Below are 18,476 nucleotides of genomic sequence, written 5' to 3' on the forward strand. Positions count from 1 at the left end.
GTTTGTGTTTTTATTTGTACGTTTTGTTTTAACTGGAATTAGGACAAATCTGCCGATATTGTTCGGCACAAATATTGCAAGATGACAAATGTAAAAACTTTTCATTGTTTTTCTAAAATTTGCAGCTCCTCTTGTCAAGTTTTCACCAATGTCAGAGATGGATCGAAACAAATTTGTAGAAATGGGGAACCCCATTGTGCTCTACTGTGAGCTGTCAGACCCTGCAGCTCCAGTGCACTGGTACAAGAACGGGGTGGAAATACAAACACTGGAGGGTCTGCATATCCAATCAGAGGGCACCATGAGAAGAATTGTCATCCAATCGGCAGAGTTCTCACACTCTGGAGTGTATTGCTGTGATGCCATCGATGACGTCATCAGGTTCAATGTGGAAGTAGAGGGTGAGTGGAGCGAGTTTCTTACAATGCTGTTGTCTTTCACTCACCATATGTATTGCCCCTTTCAACCCCTTTTTGTCATTTCTTACCTAAAAAATGCTTTTAGTCTGACTTATTAAAACATATTACATTTATAACTTAATCACTTTAAATATCCATAGCCCCACCCATGAGGTTTTCAGCAATTCCAGATGCTGAGAGGAGCCAATCCATCAAAACGGGCTACCCCATTGTTTTATGCTGTGAGCTCTCAGATCCCTCTGCCCAGGTGCACTGGTACAAAGACGGGTCAAAGCTTCACCCTCAAACTGGAGTAGATATTCTAACTGACGGCTTGGCGAGAAAACTGATTGTCCATTCAGCTGAATTTTTCCACTCTGGGTTATACTGCTGCAAGACAAAGGGTGACACCGTCACGTTCAATGTGGACATCAAAGGTGATTTGTTTTACCTTAAGCAATGTGAACCATTAACAAGCCCCTCCTCAGCAAACCAACTAACTCTGGTGACACTTTTGTATGTCGTCTGTTGCTTCTTCTTAGTACTCATAAGAAGTGCAGCTAAGCCGTCACCTTTTCTTCGACTGCATTACAGCATGTTAGCTATTTAGTTGTCAGTAAATAGATTATGATAATCTTAAAAAGGCTGGCATGAGGTTGATCCAAGGTTGACATAAGATCTAAACATATCTATAGCTCCACCTGTGAAGTTCTCAGCAATTCCTGAGGAAATGAGGACCAAGTCGATCGAAGCGGGCTGCCCTATTGTACTCCAGTGTGTGGTGTTGGATCCCGAGGCCCACGTTTGCTGGTACAAGGATGAGACGCAGCTCATTTCAAACTCTGGTTTAGAAATCCACTCAGAGGGCGACACAAGGACATTAGTTGTTCAGTCTGCAGAGCTGTGCCACTCTGGTGTGTACAGATGCAGCACACAGGATGATACCATGGAGTTTCAAGTGGAGATCAAAGGTGACTTTACACTTTTTATCTTGTGCGTTAATATTATAACCCCACCTCCTCTTTATAGATGCCACTAATAATCCCTGCTTGTACTGTATGTGGTTTGACGTACTGTTTCATGCATATAACCTTAAAGTATTGTTAATGCCCAAGGTAATTATCAGTTGTAATAATTTGCTGTAGCCCTTTTAACCTTTTGCTCAGCAGTTACATTTTTGCAAGGTATCCGTTTCCACAGTCTTGATTTTATTTAGCTTTCCTGAATTCCCAATGCTAGCTATACCAGTGACGTACTCTACTATCTTTGACGTTGAGAGAACCAAATCACTTGAAGAAGGCAAACCTTTGGAGCTGGAATGTGAGGTTGCAGACTCCACTGTGCCTGTATGCTGGTATAAAGACGGTGTAAAGCTCTCCCCGCAGAATGATTGGGATATACAGAGTAATGGCACATTGAGGAGACTCATTATCCCAGCTGCTGAGCTCTTGCACTCAGGGCTATACAGCTGTGAAACCTCTGATGACACTATTCACTTCACTGAGGATATCAAAGGTGATTTCTATTTAAATGTGTTTATTCTTTGAGCAAACCCTAGAGCTTCCTGGTGACTAGATGCAATTAACACTTGCAATATAGATATATTATCTGTCTGTCTGTTTTCAAATGGTGCTTTGTGTGAAGTTGTAACAGTTTCTTAAATCAAGGTCAAATTAATCTCTACTGACAAAATGTTATATCTATGTATTCCTTGAAAACTTTTTTTTTTCTAGTTGAATTTGGTCTGAGATATAAACGATTGGTTCCCTGTTTCGGAAAGCTGAATCTATAACCCCTTTCTTAATCAGAGTGTACATATGCACTGTTCAGTCCGCAATTATAATATTAATCATCATCTTTAGCTCCGATGCTGCCGTTGTCGCCCTCACCAGAGGTGGTGGAGACGCAGTCACTTGAAGCAACCTGCCCACCTGAGCCAACCTATGAAACCTCAGACCCTGCTTCCCAGGTGTCACTGCAGAGGGATAAAGAACATGATTCTAATAAAGAGCCTAATTTGGAAATGGGAGGCATCAAGAAGACCCTTGTTATTGAACCAACTTCAAACTCTGGAGCATACTATTGCGCAACAGCAGATGATGTTGCCCAATTAATAATAAACAATCAAGGTGATTCTGCAAATGTGTTTAGTTATGGCTAACTAACTTTTGGTCTGTCTTCTTTTTTTGTTGTTACAAATGCAGAGCTAATATCTGTGCCAGTTTTGACATTTCTTTGAAGTCAACTAGAATAATGTACATGCAAATTATCCCCCCCCAATGATTGTCTGTAGCGCCACCTCCTGTATGTCTGCTTGGTCCTGATGTTGAGAAGTCCGAGTCTGCCGAAACGGACTGCCAAATTGTTCAGCAATTTGAGATTTCAGATCCCATTGCCAAAGCCTGTTGGTACAGAGATGGAACCCAGATCTACCCAAAAATGGAAGCCGACTGTGAATCACAGGGCGGCAGCCAAACTGTGCCCTTCCAGTCACATGACTTGCCTGGTGACGGGAGGTTTGGCTGTGAACCATCTGGTGATGAACAGTTAAATGTGGACATGAAAGGTGGTGTTCCACATTGTACCTGCACAATTAAGAATCAAGTATTTGGTGACTTGCGTGAAGGTATCACCCAGCTCATTGTTTTCTCTTTGGCTTTGTCCAAACAGCAGAGCAGTGTCACTATGGTCACGAGATTGGTGAGATAGCTGAGGCATCTGCCCAATACACTGTGGATGTCGAAGGTGATTTGATATATTTCATTCATCAGTCATCCATCTTAACCCAGCACATAAATGCCACTAACAATAGTGGTGTATTCTACTGTTAGCTCCATCATCTGAGGCATCTGCATCTTTTTTTCCTTTAGAAGTTGCTTTTTGTCATATTGAATCCTGGTCCCATGTCATTTCCTGCAGTGTTTGGCTCTTAATGAAAATGTGGGTGTTAAGTAGCTGTGTAGCTGCTCCTCATACTAACATACATGTTGTGTTTGTCAATTAATTCTTCATTTTAACAGCCATCTTTGCTTGTAACAAGCAGCTTACCACTCTTACGTCCATCTTAAGTCTTATTCATCACCAGATCCTCTCATCCACATTGCTGCCCTGAACCTCTCACCGTTGCAATGACAACGAACTCTTATCAAAGAGAAGAAAAATTGATGTACTTTTTAGGTGTTAGTGAACATTCTGGTGGTGTAACAGTATTAGGAGTCAGTTCAAGGGGGAAATGTAGGAGCTCAATCTCAGACCAAACCTGGTCGATCTTCTTGTTTGTCTTTGCAATGAATTATCCCATAACTCCATGCTAACCCACACTGATGTAAAATTATGTTATGAGAAGAAGTATTGAAACCATCAACCACTGAAAACCTTTCTCTGTGTACATCACAATGCTTATAGCTACATCACCAAGGCTCTCTTCCGACCAAGAAAAGAAGTCCACTGAAGAGGCTTGTCCTGTTGAAGTGGACTGCATGTCCTCAAAATGCAGTTCTGGCACCTTCTGTGGCAATAGAGAAGACACACATACCGACGAAGAACATTCCAGGACTATGCCAACATCTCAGTCAACATATGAATATATGACTGACCGGATTACAACTAAACCGACAAAGGAGCTCTCTGACGATCAACAAACAACAAACGCTCAATCCCCAGTTTACAGTAACTCTGTAAAGCCAACAATAATACAATCTGACACACACCATCACACTAATAAGTCCACAGAATTACAAGGTGAGGAATTCATTTACTATCTTCAGCATGCAAAAGCCCCAACTGAAGAGCTTGATAATTCCCTGCAAACAGATGAGTTCTGTACTTTTCTTCAAACTGCAGCTTTTGAATCAGACGAATCTGCTCTCAAGACTCTAATTACCCAATCAGAAAAGCTAAGAAGCTCACTACAGATGCTAACTGTCCAGTCAGAGCTGGATAATCCACTACATACTTTAACTGCCCAGTCACAACACCTTGATAACCACTTACAGATTTCAACAGTCAAATCAAACAAATTCTGTAACTCCTTAAAAACTGCATCTCTGCAGTCACGGGACCCTTTTAAATCCTCACACACTGCAACTGTCCAATCAGACGAGTCATTTAAATCCTCACACACTGCAACTGTCCAATCAGACGAGTCATTTAAATCCTCACACACTGCAACTGTCCAATCAGATGAGTCATTTAAAGCCATACATACTGCAACTGTCCAATCAGGGGAGCCCTCTAAATCCTCACATACTGCATTTGTCCAATCACAAGAGCCCTTTCAATTTTCACATACTGCAATTGTCCAATCAGAGGAGCTCTGTAGCTCCATACCGATGCCAGCTGTCCTGTCAAAGAAGCCTCTTGATTGCTTACAAACTGAAACTTTCCATTCAGAGGGGCCCTGTAACTCCTTCAGGACTGCAACTGCCCAATCAGAGGAGCCCTCCAACACCTCACAAACGGAAACTGTCCAATCAGAGGATCCCTTTACATTTTCACATACTGCAACTGTCCAATCAGAGAAGCTCTGTAGCTCCATACCGATGCCGGCTGTCCTGTCAAAAAAACTTTTGGATTGCTTACAAACGGAAACTTTCCATTCAGAGGGGCCCTGTAACTCCCTCAGGACTGGAACGGCCCAATCAGAGGAGCCCTCTAAATCCTCACAAACGGCAACCGTCAAATCAGGTGAGCCCTTTAAATCTTCACATTCTGAGACTGTCCAATCAGAAGAGCCTTTTAAAGCTGTACAGGCAGCAACTCTACAATCAGAAGAGCCTATTAAATCTTTAAAAACTGCAATTGTCCAATCAGAGGAGCTCTGCAGCTCCACACAGATGCCAGCTGTCCTGTCAGAGGAGCGCCTTGATTGCTTACAAACTGAAATTGTCCATTCAGAGGGGTCCTGTAACTCTTTATGGGCTGCAACTGACCAATCAGTGGAGTTTAACAGAAACCAACAGACATCAACTGCCCATTCAGAGAAGCCCAGTGACTTATGTAACACTGTATACCCTCAATCATTGGACTCTAAAGACACAGGAATGGCCCAACCAAGAAAGCACTACAACTTGCGACAGTCGCTGCATGCTAGACTGGATGACCTCTATCACACAGGACAGACAGTACCTCACCATGCAGAAGTGCTGTCTCAGTCCAAGCAGGCCAAACCAGGCCATGCAGAGTGTCACCACACCATGAAGGCATCAGAAGACCAATTAGACAGCACAGTTAACGCTGGGCAAAGATCCTCTACCCAGTGTGCAGAGCCTCACTATATCAAGCAGGCTTCTACTGTCCAATCAGAAGATATCTATCTATCACGGACATGTGACAGTCACTGGAGTGACAGTGTCACTGCAAATAAGGTGGCTGTTGAAGGTGATTTAAACCGTTAGCATTATCAAGCAAAAAATGGACGGGCACAATGTTGACATTGTGTAAAATGAAGAGATTGCTTCTTGCGATCCTTAACATTTTGACAATTTCTACATTTACTTTATTTTGTTCATACTAAAACTACTTTAATAGTCAATGTAAGCTTGGGTGATCTGTGAGGAATATTAAAGATAGGGAAAAGAGTAAATACATTATCTTCAGATCCTAACTTGAATGCCTAGTTATCTCAAGTCTAACCAAAGATACCTCTTGTTAGATTACTAATAACATGAGGTATCTTTTATTATTACTTATTTTAACTCTTTAAGATTTATTGGCATGACTAATCTTGATTTGACATTTTGCTCTTCTGTTTGAAAGATCAATTTTGTTGTAGTCCGTAATAGTGATGCAATTTTCTCTCGATGTTACCTCAAACATCCCCAGCTCCACCTGTGAGAATTGCAACACTTTGTGAGGCTGAGAGGAAGAAGTCTGTTGAAGTTGAAGCGCCAATAGTGCTGCAAAGTGAGATATCAGATCCTAACGCTCAAGTTAATTGGTACAAGGATGGAATAAATCTACGGGAAGCAGCTGGGCAAGACATGGAGGCAGAGGGTTCCATAAGAACACTGGCTTTCCAGTCAGCGATGGCGTCTCATGCAGGGATTAACAGCTGCAAGACAACAGATGATGCAATGCAGTTTCATGTGGATGTTAAAGGTGACAGAAGCTCTTCTCATCTGTTCTGCAAATACATTTTAGTCAGGGACAAGTGCATCCAAACACTTTCGCTTTGCTTATAAAAAAGTAAGTTCTCACTGTATCACTCTGGATGATTACAACCGACCTCTTCCAAGAAACCGAAAACCCGCAACAATTAAAGACACTGCCACAGAGTTTAAAACATAAAATCTTAATTTGCTCCCTTTAGCAGTATTTGGATAAACTGTAAAGTTAGCATATCTGTACAGACTAAGGGCCTGATCAGGCAGAGTGTGTTTTTTTCAGGTGGAAAAAGCAGGACACATCGCATTGCCTTTTTGTTGCCCCACCAGTGTTTCTTGCAGTTTGTTGTGACTGTTGGTAGGCAACAAAGTATTTTAAACTTTAGTTTTTAAACGTCAGGCACCAAGTCTCACACACCGTCAATGTCACTCTTTGCCATGGCAGCCAATCAAACAAAGCCAGACGCAGGGTTTACTTCTTTACCACTACATTCCTCTTTTTCAGCCCCTAAAAAGATCTTAGCTACGTGCTGCTTTCTTGTGCAGCTTGCAAACCAAGAACACAGCATGACTGTTATAATTACTTTGTTACAATAAAAATAGCTTTAGTGTCCATATAAGTTGTAAAAGATGGCAGAATCTCTGCTCTCTTGCGCCATTCTACTTCTAAATCAAATGTCCCTTAGATAGAGTAAGTCCCTCATTAAAACCTACCTAGTTATGACATTCTAAATCAAACTAATCACTTAGCCATGGTAAAACCTTAGACAGTGTAGCTCCGTCTGCTTCTCTTTTTCTATGTCTGAGAGTAGCTGGTAATCTACAAAGCTAAAAAAGGTCATTCATTTTGTAAGGAGATGAGCTCAGACTCATTATGTAAAGTGCTTACTTACACTTTTACATTTAGCATAAAGCTCTATATGTCTGTTTTTTCGGAAGGTGTTTGCGCACCACACAAATGTTGGTTTGTAGTTTGTACTTCAAATAAGAGATAAGGCCTTAGCGTTCTATGGCGCATGATTGGCATACGTCAGTGGATCAAACATGTCCTGAAGATACAGTACCCCTCTCTTTAAGGTTCAATTTCCTAAATTCTCTACCAGAATAGACAGTAGAAGCAAACTGTTTTGGTACAGTCAGTTGAGCTATTGATGCTAACTTTTTGGAGGTTTTCAGTTACCTCAGGATACCATTGGAACAGGTTAAATGGATTATTTGAAAGCTACTTATTTTTCATAACATACTAAATCAAAATTGTTGGGTAGGATGAAAGATTTGCATGCATTTATAATGGTTGAATGTGCTGCTGAAGCCTTTAGCGTCAGGATTGTGCTTTGCTTCCTTTGGTTAATAACAGTATCTGTTTTATTGACCAATTCTATTTTACATTCAATCCTGTAGCTCCACTTCTGAAGTTTTCAGCTTTATCTGAGAGTGACCAGCAAAAGACGGTCATGACAGGCTTTCCCATTGCTCTACAATGTCAGCTGTCAGATCCCACGGGACAGGTCAGTTGGTACAAGGATGGAACAAAGCTCCTTCCTCAAAACGGAGTAGACATCCAGACAGAAGGAAGTTTGAGGAATCTAGTTGTCCCATCGGCAGAGCGGGCTCACAGTGGCGTATATCGTTGTGAGTCAAAGGATGATGACATCCAGTTTGCTGTGGAAGTAAAAGGTGATGCTCAGAAACTCTGTTGTGCTTTTACTGTCTTGCACGGCCAACTAACTGTAACGGAAGGTGATTACGTCAAGTCTATCTAATCACCAAACAGACATTTTACTGCTTTTTTAATTTGGTCAACTATTTGTCTAAAAAAAGTAAAGCAAAAGGGTTCCTCTGAAACAGTTAAATTTGTTGTTAATTTGTTATCGCATGATTGGTTACGTCAGTCTAAAGAAAAACAACTTCCCGTCACACGTCATCATAGTGCCCATTGTTAACTAAGTGAAATCAGATAATAAAGGACGTCGTCTTTTAAAATGGCTTATTAAATCGTGCAGCTTCACAATGCAGCTTCTTCTTATGCATGTCCAATATCTTAAGAAAGCTAACGTTTTGTGTCTTGCTCTTTTTCATTAAAGACACTAACTGAATACTTTATTATAAACAAACACTTTGGCACTTTCTTGTTTGTTGTCGTCTGTGCTTTTTATCCAAGTGTACAATATCTGGATAACTCTTTTATCCCTTTGTACAAATGTACAATGTTGTGTTTTACTTATTGTCCTTGTTAAGCAGGTTGTGTTTATGTTGTATGTTATGTCGTTTTGTCTTGAAATTCTTTGTTATTTAATATACAGTAGGTTGGATATTGAATTACTTCAAGAAAAACACATTTATGGAGTATATTAAGACACTCTTTTTGCAATATCTGAAACATACAGCTCTACCTGTGAAGTTCTCAGAGCTTCAAGAGAGTGACAAGAGCAAGTCTGTCCAAGAAGGTTCTCCAATTGTCCTCAGCTGTGAACTCTCTCACGATGCTTCTGCTTATGTCGACTGGTACAAGAACGGGTTGAAACTCCTACCGCAAAACAATGTGGAAATACAGTCAGACGGTCTTACAAGGACGCTACTCATCCACTCAGCTGAAAACAAAGACGGTGGCAACTATGAATGTTCAACATCAGATGACACCATCACATTTAAAGTGGACATAGAAGGTGATTCATTTTCATCCTTACCATCTTCTTATCAAACATACCACGTCCATCTTACGCTATGGTTTGAGTGGTGAACAAAATTTGCTTTGTGTTGAACGTTCATGAGAACATGGTGTGGCTGGCTTGTGTGTTTTGTCTACTGTTGTGAATTCATCTGTTCTCCAAAACCCTTGTTATGTCCTTCTCTTAGGCCGATCGCCACAGATCATGCCAATCCCACTGTCTGAAAAATACAAGATGGTTGCAATGGGTTGTCCAATTATTCTACAGTGTGAGGTCTCAGACCCTGTCGCCCAGGTTTCCTGGTTTAAAGATGAGGTGGAGCTCTTTAGCAAAACTGGCCTCGATATGAAAAGAGATGGCAGCCTGCGAAAATTAATGATCCATTCTGCTAAGGTCTCCGACTCTGGCCTCTACAGTTGTAGCCTCGCTGATGATGTTGTGACATTCCATGTGGACATCGAAGGTGATTTTCTTGTTTCAGTTTTTAGCTTCCAGGTGTGATATGAACATTTAAGCATTTCCTTGGTTACCCTTAACTGAACCATTCTTTTCCACAATTTGAGCTAGATTTATTTAGTTTGTTGTAACACTGTCTGAAAGTACAGAGCTGCATACTGTATATTCTATGCTAAAATAACCAACAAGGTTGATGATGAACACTACATTTTAAATGATGTTCTGACAGCTTAACAATAGATATACAAATCTTATAACACCCTCCAGCCTTACCTGTGAGGTTTTCAGCACTTCCAGAGATCGCAAGAAACAAATTTGTGGAGGCAGGCTGCCCAATAAAGCTGCAGTGTGAAGTCTCAGAGCCAACTGCTCAGGTCTATTGGCACAAGGATGGAGAACAGCTACTTGCAAAGTGTCAATATGAAATCCAAGCAAAAGAAAAACTGAGAGCATTGGGTATTACATCTGCAGAAGTCAGACACTCTGGTGTGTACAGCTGCGAGACCGCAGATGACCATATAGAATTCAAGGTGGATGTTGCAGGTGATCCAATATTTTTTAGCTTTGTCAGAATCACTAACATATTTCAGTGCTTGGCTACTAGACCAACCGATTTTATAGCATATATTCTAAGATGCTGTGCACTGATAAGTATGTACTTTGAATATTGCTTCTTGTTTTTTAAAGCCGTGGCAGGTATATAGATCAATGTCGTTTTTGCCCTAACAAGCAAATGCTTCAAGGCCCTTTAAGACTGGACTTTAAGAGCATGGTGGTAAAACTGTATCTTAAAACAAAATTTGATTGACAATGGATTAAATCATTATGTTTAATGTGAAACTGGTCTCTCGAAATAACAGACCATAGCGAGTTACCACCTTACTCTGCAATTTCCTTAAGTTCGACAGAGCATTGTAGTGCTTTTAAACACATTGTTTTGGTTTTACAAGAAGCAGATGTACGGTTTGGTTCAGACTTGCTGCTCTCATCAACCCCGTTTCCAGATGCAGTACACTATAATTTGACACTATAAAAGCTCTGATAAATAGACTGTACGGTGTACAGCAAATAGAGCACAGTGTATGCTATTTGGCCATTATGTTGAGACTGACAAAGTTAGCAACTAGCTAACTATTGTGAAACTTGTGGAGCATTTAGCAGCTCTTAATTAAAAAAGTTTAACTGCTCAGTCCAGTAGTAACGGTTGAGGCCTACATGACTCCTTTTGCTGGCACACTGTTTGCATTTGAGTCCATGACTCTAGCACTGCTTGCAACTGTTGTCACCGTCAGGCAAAAACGTTATCGTTACAAACAATTATAAAACCCATCTGTTCAATCTTGAGTCAAACGGTACATCTTACAGCCTTTAGCCTGTAAATCCAAGTGTTACATGGCATAGCAAATCTGATTACTGTTCCATGAATTGAAATTCCTATAGCACCAGTTTGATTCTCAGCTGTTACAGAGGCTGAGAGGAGCAAATCTGTTGAAGCAGGCAGCCTGATCAATCTGCAGTGTGAGATCGCAGAGCACACAGGCCAGACCTCCGGGTGCGAGGACGGAATAAAACTCTCGCAAAAATTGGGAACAAGCATCGATTCAGAGGGCAATAAGAGGACACCGGCTATGAAGTCGGCCACGTCTTCAAGCTCTGGAGTGTACAGTTGTAAAACCAATGATGATTCAGATTTCAACGATTTCTATATGGAGGTGAAAGGTGATATGCTAAGCTTTTTCCTGGCAAGATGTGGCCATTGTGGAGTCTTACACCTTCATCATGACCTCTAATATTGAAGAAGGAAGCAAAACCTGATCATCATCATATTCATCATAGCTGACTTCCTTCAAATATGTCCTAATTTTGTCGCTTCCCATATACATGCTTCACATTTCATGGCATGTATTTTGATGAGTTAACTAGTTTTTCCAACACACCTATGGTAACTGCATTGAGTCAATGCACTGCTTAATTTGATTATTCCACTTTGCTTCAGAAGTGGCTTAACATTGATCATTATAATGTCTTTAAGGAGTTGTGTTCCAGATGGCAAGGCTTGAAATCAGCATGTCTAAGCTGTGAAACCTGACCTCACAATTACTGCATGCATAATCACAAACTACGAATAGTACATTAGAACAACAACTTACTTCTTTTGTGTACTGTTTTCTGCAGCGCCACCGGTAACATTTGCTGATATCCGAGAGGAGGACCTTTTCAAGAGTGTTGCGGAACGAGAACAGTTCGTTCTGTCTTGTGAAGTATCACGGGCTGATGGCGTTGTCCAGTGGTACAAAGATGGAACTGAAATGCAACCATGCACCAATATCACAATGCAAGCAGAGGGCACCAAAAGGAATCTGACAGTAAACTCAGCCCAACTGTCCAACACAGGCACATACACATGCCGTGCAGGAGACAATATTCTCATGTACAAGGTTAACATACGAGGTAATTAAATAGTTATGAAAATCCTAACAATATGAGACATAAAAACTCACATACATCCAACAATGTCTCAATTCCATGTATTCTTTTTCCAAAAGAACCTCCGGTGTTGATAATCTACCCCAAGGAGGATGTCCACCTTGACCGTCATGTCCCTGAGGAAATTATTCTGAGCTGTGAATTGTCTCGTCCAAATGGTCTCGTCAGCTGGTACAAAGACGGTCAAAAGCTGCAGGAGAGCGAGAACATCAAGCTCAAGATTGAAGGCCCTTATCGACGACTGAAGATTGTTTCCAGTGGAGTGGAAGATTCTGGAGAATACGTCTGTGATACAGCCGACGCTTCAATATTCTTTCACCTTAGTATTACAGGTAAAATCTCTGATACTACATACAGTATAATGCACATACATATAAATATGTAGGTATCACAGCAAAACAATAACGGATAAAAGCGCAATGAGTAGATTGTGGTATTTAAGGCATCAGTATGCTTCTAACAAACAAGTTTGTGCAGTCTCATCTGAGCATGTACAAAGACAAAAGTGTATCGCCACATTGAAGATTGGTTAAAACATCTGCCATCATAGAAAAGGGTTAACTCATTCATCCATGATTCAAGATGTCAAGTATCAGAATCAGAATCAGCTTTATATGTATGCAGTATGCAAAGACAGTCCTGCAGGCAATATATGCATCCACTTGACGTCCCCTTTCCAGAACCTCCAGTGCAGATTGTGTCCCCAAGTCAGTCCCAAATGGAGCTGTGCCAGCAGACCTCTGAGAGGATGGTACTGAGCTGTGAGATCTCCAGGCCCAATGCAGTGGTGCGCTGGTATCGAGACGGACTCGAAGTGGAGGAGAATGACAACCTTATCCTAGAGGTGGATGGCGTCTACAGAAGACTCATTATACCAGAAACTACTGTCAAAGATTCCGCCGAATACGTCTGCGATACCGCAGATGACTCCATGACATTCTTTGTAAACATAGCAGGTAAGGGAAACTAAGAAATGGAAAAAAGTAGATCCTCTAAATATGTTGCTCTGTCGGTGTTAATCCACTTCTAACACAACATTTTCTAAATGCACAGAGCCTCCTGTTCGTTTTGTACGTCTAAGGAAGACGGCAGGTAGAGTAGACAAAGTGGCTGGAGACACTCTTGTTCTAGACTGTGAGGTTTCAAGATCAAATGCAGAAGTCACCTGGAAGAAGAACGGGGAGGAAGTAGAAGACTCCAGAAATATCACCATCCTTGAGGATGGTGTCATGCGTCAATTAACTGTTCACTCACTAACAATGGAAGATGCTGGAAAATATGTCTGCGATGCAAAGGACGATGTGATGGATTTCCATGTAAAAGTACAAGGTAGGTTGTTGGACTTAAAAAGATATAACTCCGGAAAGATGACACTCACTCTTAACAAGTTCTGTATGTGGTGCACTCAAGATCCAGACTTTAAACCAGATCATTAACTTCCAAATATTTAGAGAATAACTACTGGGCACAAGTTTTAAAAAATATCAGTGCTTTGTACTATGGATTAAACAAAAGATAATTTTTTTTGCCGAAAATGCATAGAAAGGATTTTCTGATCCAATAAAAAGATGTTCTTTCTTGTTCATTTTTAGAGCTGCCTGTGAAGATTCTTGGAAAAACAGACGCAAAAACAGAAAAGCAATTCTTAGTATCAGATGACATTATTCTAGTGTGTGAACTGTCAAGATCCAATGCCTCAGTCAGTTGGTACAAAGATAATCAGCTAATTGATGACACTGAGCGATACTGTAGCGAAGAGCAAGGCGTTTTCAGATCACTGGTTGTCCTAAATGCTGGACTAGAGGATTCAGGAGAGTACACCTGTGATGCTGTGCATGATAAGATGGTCTTCTACATCACCGTCAAAGGTATTCATATTATCAGGCTATGTAAATGTTAGCCGTCTTTCCTTCACTCAGAAGGAAAATAATGCGCTGTATTTTATGTTCAGAGCCTCAAGTACAGATCATTGGAAACTCAGGCCACCCGGAGCATCACATCCTGGTGGCAGGAGATGACCTTATTTTGGAGTGTGAGGTGTCTCGGCCGAACGCCACCGTTCAGTGGTTATGGAATGGCGAGATCTTGCAAACAGACACCCGTATAAAGATTGACAGCTATGACGTTGTGAGGAAGCTTGTTCTCTCTGGACTTCGGCCCTCAGACTCCGGAAAATACATTTGTGATGCCATCGATGATAAATTGACAACAATTGTTGAGGTCCAAGGTAAGATTTAATTAAATTACTTTGAAAACATTTTTTTAGATTAAATTTCTGTAGTTTCTGTTTGATTAACTTATTGCTCCATATTTGAACACAGAATTAACAAGTAACTTCTTTGTAAATCTCCCTCTCAGAGCCTACGGTCAAGTTTGAAAATAAAAAAACTAGTAATAACCTCTCAGCCTATGAAAATGAGAGTGTTACAATGCGTGCCATTGTGAGCCGAGAAAGAGCGAACATTCGTTGGCTGAAAGATGGCCAACTATTGAACGGGGACAACATTCACATCTCCAGTGAGGGTAATACCCACAAGCTCACCATTAATCCTCTGCAGCTGTCAGATTCTGGAGAATATGTCTGTGACGTAAAGACAGACGAGATGCATTTCAGTCTTTTAGTCAAAGGTAAGAATGTGGCAATCAAACTAAATGTGTCAGCAATTTCCACAAAGCTAGCATCTCTGACATTATATTTCGTCATTCTACTCATCAGAAATGAAGGTGAAATTTATCAAACCACTGGAGAACACCGTGTCTCTGAATGGCAGTAGCCTTATATTACGATGCGAGATCAACAAGCCCAAAGGAGATGTCCAGTGGCTAAAAGATGGGCAAGAGATCTCTCCAAGCCGTCGGCACACAATAAGGGCACAAGGCCGAGAACGAAGCTTTACCATCCACCAACTAGTGGAAGAAGATGCTGGAGAATACGCCTGTGAATCCACAGATGACAGGACTTCAGCTTCTGTCACTGTAGAAAGTAAGTAAACTCAAATCACACATAAAGGCAGGTCAGAGAAAAAAAATGATGTCTTATTAATGAAAGGTTAAATCACTCCATGTATCATCTCAATGTTTCGATCACAATGAGTCTAATTCAGATAAATGCTTTGCCTTCAGCTCTCCGTGTTGTTGAGTTCATAGCGGACCTTCGTAACATCACCGTCTGTGAAGGAGAAGATGCGGTGTTCAAGTGTGTGGTTTCACCAGAGGACACCCGGTTGGTGTGGCGCTTAAATGGCAAGCAAGTGGCTCTGACTAAGCGCACGGTCATTTCAAGTAACGGACTATGCCACATGCTCTGTATCCACAACTGCATGGTTTCAGATAGCGGCACAGTGACAGCTGATGCAGAGGGTTCGGTATCAGAGGCAGAACTCCAGATTCAAGGTGAGTAGTTGTCCGATCTAGTCACACTATGATTATAGTACAACACACACACACACACACATATATATATATATATATTGGTCTTAATGAAACACAGAAGTGACAACATTTAATAACGATTTACAGTTCAATAATCTTGTATATTTCTGGTACTTATTACCATATTTTTAACTATGAACAGTTTTCAGCAGCACTGGAGTGATGTAAACATACATACTTTTAATGGCTGTTACTGTGTACGATAAGTAACCACCTAGTGACCCTTTGAGACAAGATTAAACTTTTAAAGAGGTGCCTTTGAAGGCTAGCTTTTAGCAGCTTCTCCTGTTATAATTCCTCTGGCTCCTTCAAGCTTTTTGCTTGCACTATGTGCTTAAACTTGCAATATTACTCTGCAGATTTTCTTTGGTCTATATTGTATTTTTGCTTCGTCTGGGAGTGGCTTCAAAGTATTGTTGTGTAGAATTAACAAAGAATTTATACACACACTGTTATAATATAAAAGTACCAAAATCGCTGACATGACAGATGCTGCCATCTTGTAATTCCTTAATTTAATTTTCAGAACAACAGGTGTTTTTCACCAAGAAAATGACACCAGTTGAGGCTGAAGAGTACAGTGAGGCAACTCTAGAGGTGGAGGTGAGTCTGGATTCGGGGGAGGTGCAGTGGATGAGGCAGGGGGTGCTGATCCACCCTGGGGCCAAGAATACCCTGAAACACAATGGTCGAAAACACAGTCTCACCATTCACAAACTGGCCATGTCTGACCGGGGCACCTACAGCTGTGAGACCCTCCATGATCGCACGCAAGCCCAGCTCACAGTGGAACGTGAGTGTGCATGTGTTGTCACTATGCCCTGTTGTTGTTTGTTTACCGCTGTTGCCGACGACTCCATCTTCTGCACACCCTCCATCGCTACTTCTTGTGAAGGCAAAGTTAACTGAGTAAGAGTAATTTGAGTGACTGGGGACCAGGGTGGCACTTGTACAGGAGCATGATGGCAGCCAACAGGTGATGGCCCTAAAGCCCAGGCTGACTTTCAGACCCGGGCATGTGTATTGACAGGATCGATCAAGCCCCCATGATCTACCAACCGAGGTCAAAGGGAAATCAGATCGCAGTTTTAAGGGAAGTGCTTGATAAACAACATGTTAAGATACCGCCGTTCCAACAACTAGAATTATGTTTAGCAAACAAAGTCAAATTTTCCTATGAACCAGCACTACTTAAATGTATTCATAGTAGCGAGTCTTACACACCATAAAACCGGCATCTTGTAGTGGTTAAGACATACTTATGCTTGTTTTTCTTTGTACATGCTTCTTATATTTCTTAGCCCCATGAACCACAGGCCAGTGGGTGAATTAAAGGCTGTTCTTTCAACACTAGCGTGGGTGGGAAGGGGAAAGTCAGGACTTCAGGCTGCTGTTGGCACCTCCTATGAATTTGGATCTCCTCTCATTGCATCTAAATTTACACCCTGGCCTTCAAAACTAGGTTGCTGTCATCAGGTCTCCAAAATAAACACTCCTTTTTTCCACAGGGAATGCTTGACTGTTAGAATAAGTGAAAAATGTTGGCAGTTTCAAAGCTGGCTTTTGTGTAAAGCCCCATACTCAAATGACTAAACTATTGGCTTGTCATTGTGTGCCCACTTGTATTGTTTAACTGCAGACTGATGTGTACAGCACAGACTCCGAGCCTATTCAGTAACAGAAAATGGACTTTGTGTCTGCTCAGTGTTAAAGTGAAATGAACAAGCTTGTTAGTAAGGCCAATCTTTCAAACACACCCTCTGTTGTAACCAATTTTCATTATACCGAAATGTACCAACAGAGATCGATAAATGTACCTGCAGAGTACTGTGATGCCTTTCACACAACTCTATTATTTTTTTTACAGCTCGGAAAATCACAATCAAAAGAGGGCTGACTGACATTAAAACCACAGAGCGAGAAACGGCATCTTTTGAGGTGGAGCTCTCCCATCCCAATGTCCCAGGCACCTGGATGAGAAACGCAATCAAGCTTAAGCCAACAAATCACTTCCGTATGAGCGCCAAGGGACAAGTCCACAGCCTCACCGTCTCTAACCTATCAGTAGAAGACACTGGCTCCTTTACGTTCTGTGTGGAGAATTTGAAGACATCTGCAAGGCTCGTTGTGAAGGGTAGGTAATTTAGATATTTTGTCAATGTTTCAGTAAGCAGAGACCAATGTTTGGTTTCACAGTAATAGCAATATATCTGCATTCATTTATGTGTTTAATTCAAATGAGTAACTAACAAGTACATGTCATTTTGAGGTAATGTACTCATTACAAGGTGGTAGTGTTATACTACAAGTATGAAGGTAGATTTGTGTCTTTATTACGCAAACAAAACCTTTGCTTTCAAAACGAAAAGCTACGGTTTCAAAACCAAAAGCTACGGTTTCAAAACCAAAACCAAAACGTAAAGCTACGAGTTGAGTTTGGACGTAGTGGGCGGGGCATACGCTGCTGAATGAGCCTGGAGTTTCTATTGGTGGGTTTGACTTGGATCCCGGCATCTACTTCCACTGTAGAGGTTACTGTGATGAGCGGCATGAAGGTAAGTTGACATTATATTGCTCTGGTAGCACTTCACTTTGTTTTCATGTTGTTAGTGTCGTAGAGTCTCTTTTTTTAAAGAACAACATGAGGTGTTGTTGACATGAAGCTTCACTTTCTGCGTCCATGTAACGTAAGTCGAACCCACCAATAGAAACTCCTGGCTCATTCAGCAGCGTATGCCCCGCCCACTACGTCCAAACTCAACTCGTAGCTTTACGTTTTGGTTTTGGTTTTGAAACCGTAGCTTTTGGTTTTGAAACCGTAGCTTTTCGTTTTGAAAGCAAAGGTTTTTGTTTTGCAACCAAAAATTATAGTTTTATAAGCAAAACTAACAAATAATTTATTCTCAGTTTATATATTTTCACTTACAAAC

General features: G+C 41.2%; 1 protein-coding gene across 2 annotated transcripts in view; it reads left to right on the plus strand.

The window, feature by feature from the left end:
- Positions 1–18,476, plus strand: part of obsl1b (obscurin like cytoskeletal adaptor 1b) — a 35,194-nt gene that overhangs the window by 6,500 nt on the left and 10,218 nt on the right. Inside the window, exons 1-16 of one of the 2 annotated variants that reach the window (XM_068705151.1) lie at positions 1,113–1,369; positions 6,222–6,497; positions 7,904–8,179; positions 8,890–9,168; positions 9,359–9,634; positions 11,803–12,078; positions 12,174–12,446; positions 12,795–13,070; positions 13,168–13,443; positions 13,707–13,982; positions 14,066–14,341; positions 14,473–14,742; positions 14,831–15,097; positions 15,238–15,507; positions 16,073–16,339; positions 17,414–17,680. In XM_068705151.1, the coding sequence (XP_068561252.1) occupies positions 1,129–1,369; positions 6,222–6,497; positions 7,904–8,179; positions 8,890–9,168; positions 9,359–9,634; positions 11,803–12,078; positions 12,174–12,446; positions 12,795–13,070; positions 13,168–13,443; positions 13,707–13,982; positions 14,066–14,341; positions 14,473–14,742; positions 14,831–15,097; positions 15,238–15,507; positions 16,073–16,339; positions 17,414–17,680 (4,342 nt within the window). In that variant the 5' untranslated portion in view covers positions 1,113–1,128. Of the gene's footprint in view, positions 1–125; positions 402–1,112; positions 1,370–6,221; positions 6,498–7,903; positions 8,180–8,889; positions 9,169–9,358; positions 9,635–11,802; positions 12,079–12,173; positions 12,447–12,794; positions 13,071–13,167; positions 13,444–13,706; positions 13,983–14,065; positions 14,342–14,472; positions 14,743–14,830; positions 15,098–15,237; positions 15,508–16,072; positions 16,340–17,413; positions 17,681–18,476 lie in introns of those variants that run through there. The other variant, XM_068705152.1, reaches the window with a different exon arrangement.

Source organism: Cebidichthys violaceus, unplaced genomic scaffold (assembly GCF_023349555.1).
Source record: "Cebidichthys violaceus isolate CVI_PGR_0920_01 unplaced genomic scaffold, fCebVio1.0.p SCAF_11, whole genome shotgun sequence".
NCBI classification, from domain to species: domain Eukaryota; kingdom Metazoa; phylum Chordata; class Actinopteri; order Perciformes; family Stichaeidae; genus Cebidichthys; species Cebidichthys violaceus.